Source organism: Caretta caretta, chromosome 13 (assembly GCF_965140235.1).
Source record: "Caretta caretta isolate rCarCar2 chromosome 13, rCarCar1.hap1, whole genome shotgun sequence".
NCBI classification, from domain to species: domain Eukaryota; kingdom Metazoa; phylum Chordata; order Testudines; family Cheloniidae; genus Caretta; species Caretta caretta.
Genome location: NC_134218.1, coordinates 41,349,347 through 41,364,907, shown reverse-complemented (window position 1 = coordinate 41,364,907; position 15,561 = coordinate 41,349,347). Strand labels below are relative to the sequence as shown.

The 15,561-nt window shown below is 49.9% G+C and overlaps 1 gene segment (V, D, J or C); it reads left to right on the top strand.

The window, feature by feature from the left end:
• Nucleotides 1-896: 896 nt before the first annotated feature.
• Nucleotides 897-1,235, top strand: LOC142068714 (Ig heavy chain V region 914-like). The segment is given in 1 exon segment: nt 897-1,235. A coding segment is annotated over 1 exon segment (339 nt).
• The last annotated feature ends 14,326 nt before the right edge of the window (nt 1,236-15,561 follow it).

Here is a 15,561-nt window from a genome sequence, read left to right as displayed (position 1 = left end):
ACATTTGCGGCACTTGCAATGGCATTGGGCCCGGTGCATTATGGGCAGCTATCCCAGCATGCAAGTGACTGCAACGTGCTTTTCAAATGGGAGGGTGGGGTGGAGTGTGACAGGGACTGTGTTGTATGTATGTGGAGGGAGAGAGAGTGGGTTTTTTGGGGGGCAGAGAGCATGTCAGCATGCTGTCTTGTAAATTCAGACAGCAGCAGACCCTGCCTCTCTCTCTCTCACACAGCATTCTGCACTAATGGTTGCTTTGTCTCAGAGTAGATAAACAGCCGGGTGTCAGAAATGGAGTTTTCAAAGGGCACATCTGCATTCCTACAGCTGATTCCAAACAATGACCAGAGTGGCCACTTGACTTAAGGGGATTATGGGACATTTCCGGAGTCTGATCAGAGCGCAGTAATGCAACACCTCATTCACACTGATGCCCAGGCATTTCAGCCAAGGCACAGCAGGAGTTAATCTTCTCGCGGAGGTGGAGAACCAGGAGTGCTGTAGCCTTGGAGTCAGAGCACTCTACAAGCCTTGCCTGTGTGGACAAGCTGGGGTGCCGGGGGATGCTTTAATGCGCTCTAACTCCCAAGTGTAGCCAAGCCCACCTGTTCCTTATAAAGAGGGGGATATGCTAATAGGGGTGACCATTTACTGTTTATATTGATCTTTCTCTTTGCCCAGGCTGCAGCCGGATTCACAATCAGCAGCCCCCTGGATCTGTGCAGTGACCAGCCAATCCCCTGAGAACTTTCCCCTTCAACACCTGGGAAAATGAAACTTTGGCTCCATTTCGTTTCCTTTGTAGCAGTCTCAGAAGATATTTTCGTTTACTAGTTTCTCTATAGATAGATGGGGACATAGTATTCTTTCCAAACTATTTTGATATGATTCTTAACATGACTTTATTCCCAGGTGCCCGGTCCCACGTCCAGCTAGTGGAGTCCGGAGAGGATGTGAAAACGCCTGGGGACTCTCTCCGCCTCTCCTGCAAAGCCTTTGGGTTCACCTTCAGCAGTTATCTCATGGACTGGATCCGTCTGGCCCCCGGGAGGGGGCGGGACTTGCTGGCTAGAGCTGCTGCCCAGGGCAGCGCCTACTATGCTGACTCCGTGAAAGGGCGATTCGCCATCTCCAGAGACAATGCCAACAGCCTGGTGCGTTTGCAAATCAGCAGCCTGAGAGCGGAGGATACCGCCCTGTATCCCTGTGTCAGAGACACACAGCCAGGGACCTAGGACAAAAACCGAGTGCTGTAGCCACCGTCTGGAGTTGGCTGGTTGGGGCGCTCAGGGTTTGCAAAACTGTGGAAATCTGAGGAAAGACTCAGATGACATTTAAACACCAAACCCGCCCCACTGGGGGCACTGGCTATGTCAATAAAGTAGGGAGCCCGGGGGCTTTGAATCACATAAGGGTCTAAGGGTAGTTATTATAATGCCTGCCTAGAGGTGCCTGGCTCCCAATGGAATTTACAGCCTCGAATTAGGCACCCTGACTCTCAGCCCCACTGTGCCTGAGCCAGAGAATGGACTTCAACAAGGTCCATCTTCTACCTCCCAGGGGAGGGCCCAGCCACTGGGCTAGAAGGTTTCCCGGGGGACTCCTCTTCAAAGAGTTGCGGTTGAATTTCTTCTACTTGCTTCAGAATGCAAAGAGTCTTTGTGAGGAGACAGCAAGACAGAGTGTGAATAAGAATGACGGTATAGCCCGGTGACCAGGGCGCTCTTCTGGGATCAAGGGAGGCCCATCTTCAGGTCCCTGTGCTCTAAGGGTTATTTGAATGCTCGATTAGCAGGTTTCAGGCCAGTGTGGTTATTAGAACACTGGGCGGGCTGGGCCTCGGGGAACCTGGCTTTTCTTCTAACAGCCAACAGACCTTGGGGAAATCAGTTTTCTTCTCTCTGCCTCAGTTTATCCACCTCGAAAAAGGGGACACGAAAGCTCACCGTCCGTTCCCAAATCTCCCTTACAGAGCGGAGTATTTCTGTCACCCAAGGGTGTAATCACTCCTGGGCTGTATTTCACAGACTGGATACATTCAGTGCTTCAGATTACTTTGAACATGCTTCTATCCCCTCAGGGTCTCACACCGTATCATGGCATCTCCCAAAGCCCGGGACAAGGGACCTCAGCGAGAAATGCAATGCCAGCCCCTGGGACTCCATTTTAAGAGCACGGATATGCAAGTCGAGTAATTGTATTCCCTGCTTAAAGCCCTTTGGGTTGGGAACCTGCAGCTCCCGGTGTCTGCAGTGATCGGCCCAACCCTCTAGAGAACTTTTCCCAGGAAACACACTTGATGTTTTGGCTGCATTTTCTTTTCACTGTGGCAGCTTTCCGAGGTGTGTATTTCTTCAGGGGGAAATGGAGATACCCTTGTTTTGAAATAACGTGTGGCAATATTGGAATCAGAGCTGTGATCCGTAGCAATATTAACAGAAGCATCAATCCGGTTAGCATCAGCACCGTCATCTGGATTCTCCATGTGCTTTTACATCCCCCGGGGCTGGGGCTCAGGCTCCGCAGGTGGAGTCCGGAGGAGGAGACATTAAGAAGCCCGGACAATCTCTGCGCCTCACCTGTACAGGTTCCAGCTTTGATTTCAGCCAGGCTGGTTTACACTGCGGCCGACAAGCTCCCGGGAAGGGAGTGGAGTGGGCCTCCGTGATTTTCTTTGATGGGAGTAAGGAATATCACGCCGCTTCTGTCAAAGGATGATTCACCACCTCCAGGGACAACTCCCCAAACCTGGCCAATTTAGACATGAGCAGCCTGAAGCCAGAGGACACAACCTGGTTACTGTGCAGCGTCCCAGTGAGTGAAACCCGGTCTGAGCTGAGACAAAAACCCGTCCCCTGCAATGCCATGAGGCTGTTACTCTTGGTGGCGCTGAAGGTCTGCAAGTTACAATGAGCCCAGCGAGGACAAAGGGAAGTAAACAAAGAAATCAGGGGGTTCATGTCATTTTCTTTCTTACGGGGAATTGCCCAGCAGGCCAGATAAGAATCCGGATGTTTAATCACAGACGTTAATAGGTTTATAAAGACTCCTTCCACCTCCCCTCCCCCTTCCCCCAATACATTGTCTTTGCCCTCCTCTCCAAAAAAGGACAAATCCTGTGATGTTCTGGCTCTGTGTAGCATCCTCCCTCCTATGACCTACAGACCCGGTGCCCTCCTTTGTGTAACCTTTGCAGTGACTGACAGCACCGCTGGGGGGACAGTCAGACAGAGAGACCTGACTCTGTTGGGTCTTAGAATGAAGTCAGGGCCAAATGCTCCGACTCGCATTTGTGCAAAAGGAATGGGAATGGGAGTATGAATCGGAATGGAAGAGGAATATCCATGGGAACAGAAATGGGACGGTGAGCATGAAAGAGAACAGGAAGGTGAGTGTGAGTGGAAGTGGAAATGGGAGTGTGTGAGTGAACAGGAAGGGGATGTAAAAAGGAATGGGAGTGTTCATGGGAGTGGGAAAAGAAATACCTGTTTCAGCGTGAATGGTTACAGGGGTCTGAATGTAAGTGGGAACGGAAATATTTTACTATTAAGTAGTAGCAGTAGTCGAATGTCTGAATATTACATCATACAAAATCTAAAAACATAAAAAGGAGAAGGCTTCTGCCTGCACTTCATTGCTTATTAATAATTAACTAAGTAGATGATTATGCTGATGATGATTAGGGGGGAGGGAGTTGGTGGTGGTTGTGATCCTAGCGCCTGGGGTCTCCAATCATAGTCTAGGAACCACTATTCCTAGGCACGGTACGAACACAGACCATAACACCTCTCTCTACCCCGCGGAGTTTACAATTCGAGCATAAATGGGAAGTGGAGTGTGAATGGGAGTGGGAGTGTGAACGCGGATATAAATATCAGCCGGGCATAATAATCTTCCTCCATTGTCTACTGAATCCTCCCTCTACTCCCTCCCTAAAGCAAAACTCCCAGACACGCCTCTCTAGACACACAAATGTCAGGGAGGCTCCTCTGCAAAACCTTAACTCTGTCTTCAGACCCCCACCCCCAGCTTCTCCCACCCGCACACACAGCCGGGCCCCCAGACCTGGTCCAAAGTGCATCATTTCAATGTAGCCGGTCACTGCTGGGAAGGGAAAGGGGCTTCCCTCCCAAATCCCTCCCAGTGGCAGGGGAAATCTTCTGTCTCCAGGGGGTGGCCCAGCCCTATGGATCCCTGGGACACGACCCCTCCCCAGACACTGACTCCCCAGACCGGACATTGCATGGCCCCTGTGCGTGTGCAACGGGGCTCCAGAGCTGAGTCCCCCCAATCCCCAATATCACCTCAGAATAGCCAGACCCTCAGTTCCCGTGTGAGGAAATACAGTCCCTGCAGGGAGCTGTTCATTCCTCCCAGGGGTCCGAAAGTCTAATGAGGATCCCAGCGCCCTGTGCCCGGCGCTGCACAGACACAGAGGACGGGACAGTCTGACTCCGGCAGCCGGAGCCCTGGGGCGAGTCAGTCCGATCACTGGCAGCAGGAGTGTGTGTCTCTTATAAAGCGGGGCATGCAAATGAGGGAGACAGTTTCCTGTTTAAATCTCTGCCTCTCTCTGCCCAGGCTGCACCCGGAGACACAATCCGCAGCCCCCTGGGTCGGTGCAGTCACCAGCCAGTCCCCTGAGAACTTTCCCCTCCAGCACCCGGGGAAATGGGATTTTTGCTCCTTGTCATTGTCGCTCTAGCAGCTTTGGAAGGTATTTTCCTCCTCTGAAGACCTGGCAGAGTTAGAAGAATATTGTGTTACCGCTGTTTTTATACCGTTATTAATGGCCTGTCTTTATTCCCAGGTGTCCGGTCCCAGACGCTGGTGGAGTCCGGAGGGGGTGTGAAAAAGCCCGGAGACTCTCTCCGCCTCTCCTGCAAAGCCTCCGGGTTCACCTTCAGCAGCAACTGGATGAGCTGGGTCCGCCAGGCTCCCGGGAAGGGATTAGAATGGGTCGCTGATATAAGCGGCAGTGGGGGTAGTACATACTACCTCGATGCAGTGAAAGGGCGATTCACCGTCTCCAGGGATAACGCCAAGAGTGAGCTGTATCTGCAGATGACCGGCCTGAAGCCCGAGGACACCGCCCGCTATTACTGTGCGAGGGACACAGTGAAACGAAACCGGTTTGTGATCGTACAAAAACCCAGGCTGCGGAATCGCCCTTCTCCCGGCGGCCGCGAGGGGGCAGCAGCGACACCCCCCACTTCGGGCTCGGGCAGGAGACCCGGCACCCGGGGGAACGGGACACAAACCTCCCGCCAGTTTAACCCTTCCGTTCCCGGGCAAAGTGTCTCCCCTTCCTGCCCAGAGCCCCGCTGGTCCTGGGGTTCAGAGGTCCCTCGCTTCATCTGTGAACCCCAATCCGGAGTGAGTCCTGTTCTGAATCCCTCTCCCCTCGCAGACCTGGCACCTTGGCTCTCCCGGGCCCACCTCGGTGTCAGACTCACAGGCCAGCGTAGGTCAGTGTAAAGGGGACAAGCGCGCTGGTGTTCGCATCAGACCCAACGGATGGAGCAAATTGCCCCTGGAGCCAAATCCTCCGCTAGTGTAAAGTCACCGCAAGGGCTTTCACTAGACTCGAGTTACTCCTGATTTACACCAGGGATGTTTATGGCATTAATGCAGCGGAAGGTGATTAGTTAATTATAACCGATGTGGGACCCCTCCCCGTGGCATCTCCGCCCTTCACAAACGTTTATTGCCTTTATCCCCACAAGGCCACCCTGAGGCCGGGGAACTATCACAGCCCCAGGTTCAAAACGTGGGACTGAGGCAGAGAGAGATGGAGGCTGGGATATGGCAATGGGCCATTCAGAGTCCGGGCGGGACTGTGGGGCAGACAGGGCCGGCTCTCGGTTTTGTGCTGCCCCAAGCAGAAAAAATTTTGGCTGCTCCCCCTTTTTTTGGCTTTTACACGTTTGCGCTTTGCAATTTTTTTTGTTTTGACTGTTTAAATTTTTAAAAAATGAAAACAGAATTTGTAGTTAGTGAAATAAAACAATTTCCTACTAGTGTAGTCATTAACACCAGCACCCCAGCTCCACTCCTCCCCTTGGAGCCACCAAAGCCTGGCGAAAATGGAGAGATGGCCCAGCTGCTGCTTCCCCCATCCCCTGGGCCAGTGACCCTGCCAAAGAAGGAAATTCAGCTGGTTTGGCAAATCTATGCTGGCTAGTCCTCGTCATCCACCAGGTGCTTACAAATGCATTGTTCAGTAATTTGTTCCAGTCCCTTTCCAGGGATCAAGGTTGGGCTGACTGGCCTATAGTGCCCTCGTGCTTCACTGGTCCCTTTCCTAAAGATGGCAAATGTCAAACCTTTCTCCATTCCTCTGGCACCTAACTGGAGGGAAGGAGCAACTGGTCCAGGGGCATCCAAAGCCAGGCCCCTGCAGTTGCTCATTTAAGACCCACAAAAGGGTATCCGGCCATGCACCTTCAGCCAAACTCCACCGGCATGGAGCCCCGTGGAGCCCCCAGGGCTCGGAGGGCAGAGCTGAGTCCCGCAGCACCAGAACAGCCAGGGAACATGGATGGTGCCCAGAGCCTGGTGGCGGGCTGGTGTCACAATACCCGGGTCCCGATGCTGGACCAGTCCCAGGCGAGTTGGCCCGGAGTGGGTGGGAAGCAGCTTTGGACTGGTCAGTCCTGAGTCCAGGGGCAGCTCTGTGCACCAGGCCAGCTGTTTGCAGTGAAGTCTGGCTCAGCAGGGCCGGAGGAGGCCACTCAGCCCCGTGCCATGGGTGGTGTCTCCTCCTCTCAGGGGTGGCTCCAGGCCCGGCCCCTCCCTCTGCGACGGTGGCTCGCTGGCAGGGCCGGCTCTAGGTTTTTTGCCACCCCAAGCATGTAAGCTTGCTTTGCTGGTGCCTAGAGCTGGTCCTGGGGGCAGAGATCACCCAGCGCCGGAATAAACCCCGCTCTGCTGAGCCTGGGAATGTGGCACCGCTGGGACTTTCCAAAGAGACTCGAGCATTTTTTTCATCCATTTGACTGCTGGAAATCTCAGCCCCGGTGTAAACGGTGCAGCTCAGGATCCTGCCCACAGTAAAGTTCCACAATGTCACAGGTTTCAGAGTAACAGCCGTGTTAGTCTGTATTCGCAGAAAGCAAAGGAGGACTTGTGGCACCTTAGAGACTAACCAATTTATTTGAGCATAAGCTTTCGTGAGCTACAGCTCACTTCATCGGATGCAACTTCATCGGATGTCACAGAGTCACCATGGAGATAAAAGACCCCGCCCCTCAGCCCCCGATGACATCAGAGCCCAGCGCTGGCCCGCAGGGCATTGGGGACAGTCACGTGGCTAAGGGCTGTGGACAGGGACACGGTGGGATTTCATGGGGTCGCTCAGGGGGAGGCGGCTGCCGAGGCAGAAGCAGAGGCCCGAGGGTGGGGGGCCGGGGGGGCACGAGGGTCACAGAGCGCAGCTCCCACTGACTGAGATACGGCCCCGGACTCCCCAAAGTCTCGCCTAGTCTTAGTTTCGAGGTAGGGATGAAGGTTGGGGGCTAATATTAAATCTCAGGTTAGAATTTACATTCAGGGTTAGAACTGCACCCTGGGTAAAGTCCGGTTTGCGGCTCTAAGTCAGGTATTCATGTAGTTTTCCGGTTCAGACATATATGAAGGTGGCGTTTACCCTCAGGGTCACGGTTAGGTGGGGGAGCGAGAGGAGGGATAAAGAAGGTGCCAGTTTCTCTCCTTATGGTCGAGAAGGAAGCTCCGATGAGACAGGGGCGGTGACACAGAGACGAAGCGCCGCCTCTTCTCTCAGCCCCACACAAAGGAACTGAGTCCGGGCTAGGAAATGGCGGGGGTCTCTTATAAGGAGCGGGGCATGCAAATGAGGGTGAGAGTTTCCAGTTTAAATCTGTCCCTCTCTCTGCCCAGGCTGCACCCGGAGACACAATCCGCAACCCTCCGGGTCTCTGCAGTCACCAGCCAGTCCCCGGAGAACTTTCCCCTGCAGCACCCGGGGAAATGAAGCTTTGGTTGTTCCTGGTTCTCATTGCAGCGTCTCCGGAAGGTCCATTCTCCCTTTCCATGGGTTGGATGTACTGGGGAGGCGGGGGGTTATTGTGCTATTTCCCGAGGTCCTCATGTTCCGCATAATTAATTGCTATTCCCAGGTGCCCGGTCCCAGCTGCAGCTGGTGGAGTCCGGAGGGGGTGTAAAGAAGCCCGGAGACTCTCTCCGCCTCTCCTGCAAAGCCTCCAGGTTCACGTTCAGCAGCTACTGGATGAGCTGGGTCCGCCAGGCTCCCGGGAAGGGGCTGGAGTAGGTCGCCCAGATTCACGGCTGTAGCATATAGGACAGTGACTCGGTAAAAGGGCGATTCACCGTCTCCAGAGATGACCCCAACAGCCTGTTCGACCTGCAGCTGAACCTGCCTGAAGCCCCTGGACACCGCCCGGTCTCACTGAGCGAGAGACCCAGCGAGGGGAATCCCGACCGGGCTCACACAAAAACCCGAGCGGCAGAACCGCCCTTCTCCCGTGCGCCGCGCGGGGGCAGCACTTCCACAGACAGCCCAGCCCTGGGCACAGGAACGGGACCTACAGCCAGAGTGAAAAACAAATCCGTGCTCAGGTTTCAGAGCTCAATATCCACCTATAGAGCCAGAGACTCCTGGGACTGGAGGGGACCTCGGGAGCTCATCTCGTCCCGCCCCCTGCACTCATGGCAGGATTCAGTATTATCTAGACCATCCGTGGCAGGTGTTTGTCCAACCTGCTCTTAAACATCTTCCCTGATGGAGATTCCACAACCTCCCTGGAAATGGATTCCAGTGCTTAAGCACCCTGCCAGTTAGGAAGTTTTTCCTAATGTCAAACCTCCCTTGATGCAATTTAAGCGCAATGCTTCTTGTCCTATCCTCAGAGGTTAAAGAGAATAATTTGTCTCCCTCCTCCTTGTACTCCTCCTTTCACTAACTGTTATCACATCCCAGCAACCGGATGAATGTAACACAAACCTCCCGTCAGTTTTAACCCTTCCATTCCCTGGCATTGTCTCTCCCGTTCCTTCCCAGAGCCCCGCTGGGTGCAGAGATCCCTCGTTTCATCTGTGAACCCCAATCTAGAGTGAGTCCTGTTCTGAATCACTCTCCCCTTGGCGACCTGGAGCCTCTGCTCTCTTGGGGCCCGTCTCTGTGTCAGACTCACAGGACCCCTCCTGTTGGTGTAAAGGAGACAAGCGCATTGAGGGATTGATCTAGTGCCAATCAGAGACAACGAGATTCATTCTCTTGCCCTTCTTTGGGTTTGTATCACACCCAACGGATGGAGCGAATTCCTCATGGGGCCAAATCTTCAGCTAGCGTAAAGTCTCTGCAACTGCTTTCACTAGATTCATAGACTCATAGATATTAAGGTCAGAAGGGACAATTATGATCATCTAGTCTGACCTCCTGCACAATGCCGGCCACAGAATCTCACTCACCCACTCCTGCAATAAACCTCTCACCAATGTCTGAGCTATTGAAGTCCTCAAATCATAGTTTAAAGACTTCTAGGTGCAGAGACTCCTCCAGCAAGTGACCCGTGCCCCATTCTGCAGAGGAAGGCGGAAAACCCCCAGGGCCTCTTCCAATCTGACCTGGAAGAAAATTCCTTCCCAACCCCAAATATGATCAGCTGAACCCTAAGCATGTGGGCAAGGTTTGCCAGCCAGATACCCAGGAAAGAATTCTCTGTAGTAACTCAGATCCCACCCCATTTAACATCCCATCACAGGCCATTGGGCCTATTTACCATGAATGGTTAAAGATCAATTAATTGCCAAAATCATGTTATCCCATCATACCATCTCCTCCATAAACTTATTGAGTTTAATCTTGAAGCCAGATAGGTCTTTTGCCCTCACTGCTTCCCTTGGAAGGCTGTTCCAGAACTTCACTCCTCTGATGGTGAGAAACCTTCGACTAATTTCAAGTCTAAACTTCCAGATGGCCAGTTTATATCCATTTGTTCTTGTGTCCACATTGGTACTAAGCTTCAATAATTCCTCTCCCTCCCTGGTATTTATCCCTCTGATATATTTATAGAGAGCAATCCTATCTCCCCTCAGCCTTCTTTTGGTTAGGCTAAACAAGCCAAGCTCCTTGAGTCTCCTTTCATAAGACACGTTTTCCATTCCTCGGATCATCCTAGTAGCCCTTCTCTGTACCTGTTCCAGTTTGAATTCATCCTTCTTAAACATGGGAGACCAGAACTGCACGCAGTATTCCAGGTGAGGTCTCACCAGTGCCTTGTATAACGGTACTAACACCTCCTTATCCCAATGGAAATACCTCTCCTGATGCATCCCAAGACCACATTAGCTTTTTTCACAGCCATGTCACATTGGCGGCTCATAGTCATCCTGTGATCAACCAATACTCCAAGGTCCTTCTCCTCCTTCGTTACTTCTAATTGATGTGTCCTCAGCTTATAACTAAAATTCTTGTTATTAATCCCTAAATGCATGACCTTACACTTCTCACTATTAAATTTCATCCTATTACTATTACTCCAGTTTTCAAGGTCATCCAGATCCTCCTGTGTGATATCCCGGTCCTTCTCTAAATTGGCAATACCTCCCAGCTTTGTATCATCTGCAAACTTTATTCGCACACTCCCACTTCTTGTGCCGAGGTCAGTAATAAAAAGATTAAATAAGATTGGTCCCAAAACCAATCCCTGAGGAACTCCACTGGTAACCTCCCTCCAGCCTGATAGTTCACCTTTCAGTATGACCCACTGTAGTCTCCCCTTTAACCAAATTCCTTATCCATCTTTCAATTTTCATATTGATCCCCATCTTTTCCAATTTAACTAATAATTCCCCATGTGGCACCGTATCAAATGCCTTACTGAAAACTAGGTAAATTAAATCCATTGAGTTTCCTTTGTCTAAAAAAACGTTACTTTCTCAAAGAAGGAGATCCGATTGGTTTGGCATGATCTACCTTTTGTAAAACCATGTTGTATTTTGTCCCAATTACCATTGACCTCAATGTCCTTAACTACTTTCTCCTTCAAATTTTTTTTCCAAGACCTTGCATACTACAGTTGTCAAACTAACAGGACTGTAGTTACCTGGATCACTTTTTCCCCCCTTTCTTAAAAAATAGGAACTATGTTAGCAATTCTCCAGTCATACGGTACAACCCCTGAGTTTACAGATTCATTAAAAATTCTTGCTAATGGGCTTGCAATTCCATGTGCCAATTCCTTTAATATTCTTGGATGAAGATTATCTGAGCCCCCCGATTTAGTCCCATTAAGCTGTTTTGAGTTTTGCTTCTACCTCAGATATGGCAATATCTACCTCCATATCCTCATTCCCATTTGTCATGCTACCATTATCCCTAAGATCCTCATTAGCCTCTTTAAAAACTTAAAGCAAAGTATTTGTTTAGATATTGGGACATGCCTAGATTATCCTTAAACTCCACTTCATCCTCAGTGGTTAGCGGTCCCACTTCTTCTTTCTTTGTTTTCTTTTTATAAAGCTCTAGAACCTTTTACTACTGGTTTTAATTCCCTTTGCAAGGTCCAACTCTACTTGACTTTTAGCCTTTCTCACTTTATCCCTGCATGTTCTGGCCTCAATAAGGTAGCTTTCCTTGCTGATCCCTCCCATCTTCCACTCCTTGTAGGCTTTCTGCTTTTTCTTAATCACCTCTCTGAGATGTTTGCTCATCCAGCTTGGTCCTGCCTATGAATTTTTTCCCCTTTCTTGGGATGAAGGCTTCTGATAGCTTCTGCAGCTTTGACTTAGAGTAATCCCAGGCCTCCTCTGCCTTTAGATCCATAAGTTCTTCAGTCCAATCCACTTCCCTAACTAATTTCCTTAATTTTTGAAAGTCAGCCCTTTTGAAATCAAAAACCCTAGTTGCAGAGGAATCCATCAGCTATCGCATCTCGGAGAATCTGAGCCCTATTATTACTAGCACTTGTCCTCCAGTCTATATCTGGGAAGTTAAAGTCTCCCATGATCACGCAGTTTCCATTAGTATTTACTTCATTAAAAACATTAAAGAGGGCTCTATCCATATCCAAATTAGATCCTGGCGGTCTATAGCACACCCCAAGCACTATCCCAGGGGAGGCTCTAGTAATTTTCTTCCCCAATGTAATTTTTTCCCAGACAGACTCTGTCTTATCCATCCCATCGCTTCTTATTTCTTTACATTCTACCTCATCATTGATATACAGTGCTACTCCACCACCTTTACCTTTATTTCTGTCTTTCCTAAACAGCACATACCCTTCAATAGTGGTAGTCCAGTCATGACGACTATTCCACCATGTTTCTGTTCTCCCTGTAATATCTGGTTTCACTTCCTGCACCAGTAACTCTAGTTTCTCCATTTTGTTACCTAGGCTCCTCGCATTGGTATACAAAGATCTTAATTTTTGCTGTTTGGCCTCGCTCACGTTCTTTACCCGATGAGGCACGGACATTCTACATCCAGTAGACCCTATTAGACTGGTACCCACACTGCCCTTCCTCCTTATGTCCATTCTCCTACCCACGGCTGTATCCTTTCTTACTTTGTTGTTTTCTTCCCTCTCAATGTTAAAATCCGGTGTGGAAATTACCTGGACATCTCCCAACCATCTCCCACAAATTCCTAGTTTAAAGCTCTCTTAATTAGTTGTGCCAGCCTCCATCCTAGAAGTCTATTTCCTTCCCTTCTCAGATGAAGTCCATCCCAAGAGACCTGTCCTCTGTCCATGAATGCCTCCCAGTGGCCACACATCCCAAAGCCCTCCTTACAGCACCACTGTCTGAGCCATCTGTTGATAGTCATAATCTTGTCACACCATTGTTGCCCTTAGAATCATAGAATCATAGAATATCAGGGTTGGAAGGGACCTCAGGAGGTCATCTAGTCCTTCTCTAGGAACAGGCAGAATCCCACTGAAGATGACCTGAGCCTCGATTTCCTTAAGCGTCTTCCCCAGCCTGACATAGTCTCCCTTGATATGTTCCAGCGAGAATCTATCGGTGTCATTTATTCCCACATGAAGGACGATCAGCGGATTCTTTCCCGCTCCCTTTAGGATCCTCTTCAACTAGACTTGAGTTACTCCTGATTTACACTCACTGGGGATCTGGCTATAACAGTGCCTTGGTGGGTCACATCTGAGAATACCAAATTCAGGACAAACTGCCGAGAAATAGAGAAAATACACCCTAAAACTGGTAGTTATTATCTCATAAGATATACCAAACCAGCAACAAAAGTAAACTGATGTTTCACCACGCCAGCTGACAAGAAGTCAGAAAAGCAGTTTTCTTAGCTTTTCCAGTGCTTGTATCACCACCAAAACCACTAGACCTAAAGATGAGTGGTTCTTTAAAACAATTTCATCAAATAAAATCCAGATAATGTCACACCCCCAACGCAAAATTGATGCAGGAAGGGGTGTCCCAGGCACTGCTGAATGCATCGTTGGATCTTCCCATTCTTAGTTCTGTATTACTACAGCTTCTAGCCCAAGAGTAGAAGTGTTAGTGTATAACAGAAATCATAGAATCATAAAAGATCAGGGTTGGAAGAGCCCTCAGGAGGTCATCTAGTCCAACCCCCTGCTCAAAGCAGGACCAACACCAACTAAATCATCCCAGCCAAGGCTTTGTCAAGCCGGGCCTTAAAAACCTTTAAGGATGGAGATTCCACCACCTCCCTAGGTAACCCACTCCAGTGATTCACCACCCTCCTAGTGAAATAGTGTTTCCTTATATCCAACCTAAACCTCCCGCACTGCAACTTGAGACCATTGCTTCTTGTTCTGTCATCTGCCACCACTGAGAACAGCCGAGCTCCATCCTCTTTGGAACCCCCCATCAGGTAGCTGAAGGCTGCTATCAAATCCCTCCTCACTCTTCTCTTCTGCAGACTAAATAACCCCAGTTCCCTCAGCCTCTCCTCATAAGTCATGTGCCCCAGCCCCTTAATCATTGTCATTGCCCTCCGCTGTACTCTCTCCAATTTGTCCACATCCCTTCTGTAGTGGGGGGAACAAAACTGGACATAATACTCCATGTGTGTCCTCACCAGTGCCGAATAGAGGGGAATAATCACTTCCGTCCATCTGTTGGCAATGCTCCTACTAATACAGCCCAACTTGCTGTTGGCTTCTTGGCAACGAGGGCACGCTGCTGACTGATATCCAGCTTCTCATCCACTTTAATCCCCAGGTATTTCTCTGCAGAACTGCTGCTTAGCCAGTTGATCCCCAGCCTGTAACAGTGCATGGGACTCTTCCTTCTGAAGTACAGGACTCTGCACTTGTCCTTGTTGAACCTCATCAGATTTGTTGTGGCCCAATCCTCCAATTTATCTAGGCCACTCTGGACCCTATCTCTACCCTCCAGTGTATCTACCTCTCCCCACAGCTTAGTGTCATCTGAGAACTTGTAGAAGGTGCAATCCATCCCATCATCCAGATCATTGGTAAAGATGTTGAACAAAACTGGTCCCAGGACCGACCCCTGGGGCACTCTGCTTGATACTGGCTGCCAACTAGACATCAAGACATTGATCATTACCCACTGAGCCCGACAATCTAGCCAGCTTTCTATCCACCTTATAGTCCATTCATCCAATCCATACTTTTTTAACTTGCTGGCAAGAATCCTGTGGGAGACCGTATCAAAAGCTTTGCTAAAGTCAAGATATATCACATCCACTGCTTTCCCCATATTCACAGAGCCAGTTATCTCATTATAGAAGGCAATCAGGTTGGTCAGGCATGACTTGCCCTTGGTTAATCCATGTTGACTGTTTCTGATCACCTTCCTCTCCTCCAAGTTCTTCAAAATGGATTCCCTGAGGACCTGCTCCATGATTTTGCCAGGGACTGAAGTGAGGCTGACCTGTCTGTAGTTCCCCGGGTTCTCTTTCTTCCCTTTTTAAAATTTGGGCACTATATTTGCCTTTTTCCAATCATTCGGGACCTTCCCCTATTGCCACAAATTTTCAAAGAGAATGGCCAATGTCTCTGCAATCACATCAGCCAACTCCCCCAGCACCCTCGGATGCATTAGATCTGGACCCAGGGACTTCTGCATGTCCAGCTTTTCTAAATAGTCCTTAACCTGTTCTTTCACCAGTGAGGGCTGCTCACCTCCTCCCCATACTGTGTTGCCCAGTGCAGCAGTCTGGGAGCTGACCATGTTTGTGAAGACCGAGGCAAAAAAAGCATTGAGTACTTCAGCTTTTTCCACATCATCTATCACTGTGTTGCCTCCCCCATTCAGGAAGGGTCCCACACATTCCTTGACCTTCTTCTTGTTGCTAACATACCTGTAGAAACCCTTCTTGTTCCCCTTCACATCCCTTGCTAGCTGCAACTCCAATTGTACCTTGGCCTTCCTGATTACACCCCTGCATGCTCTAGCAATATATTTATACTCCTCCCTCATTGTCTGTCCAAATTTCCACTTCTTGTGAGCTTCCTTTTTGCTTTTAAGTTCCCTGAAGATTTCACTGTGAAGCCAAGCTGGTCACCTGCCATATTTGCTATTCTTTCCGCACATCGGGATGGTTTGTTCCTG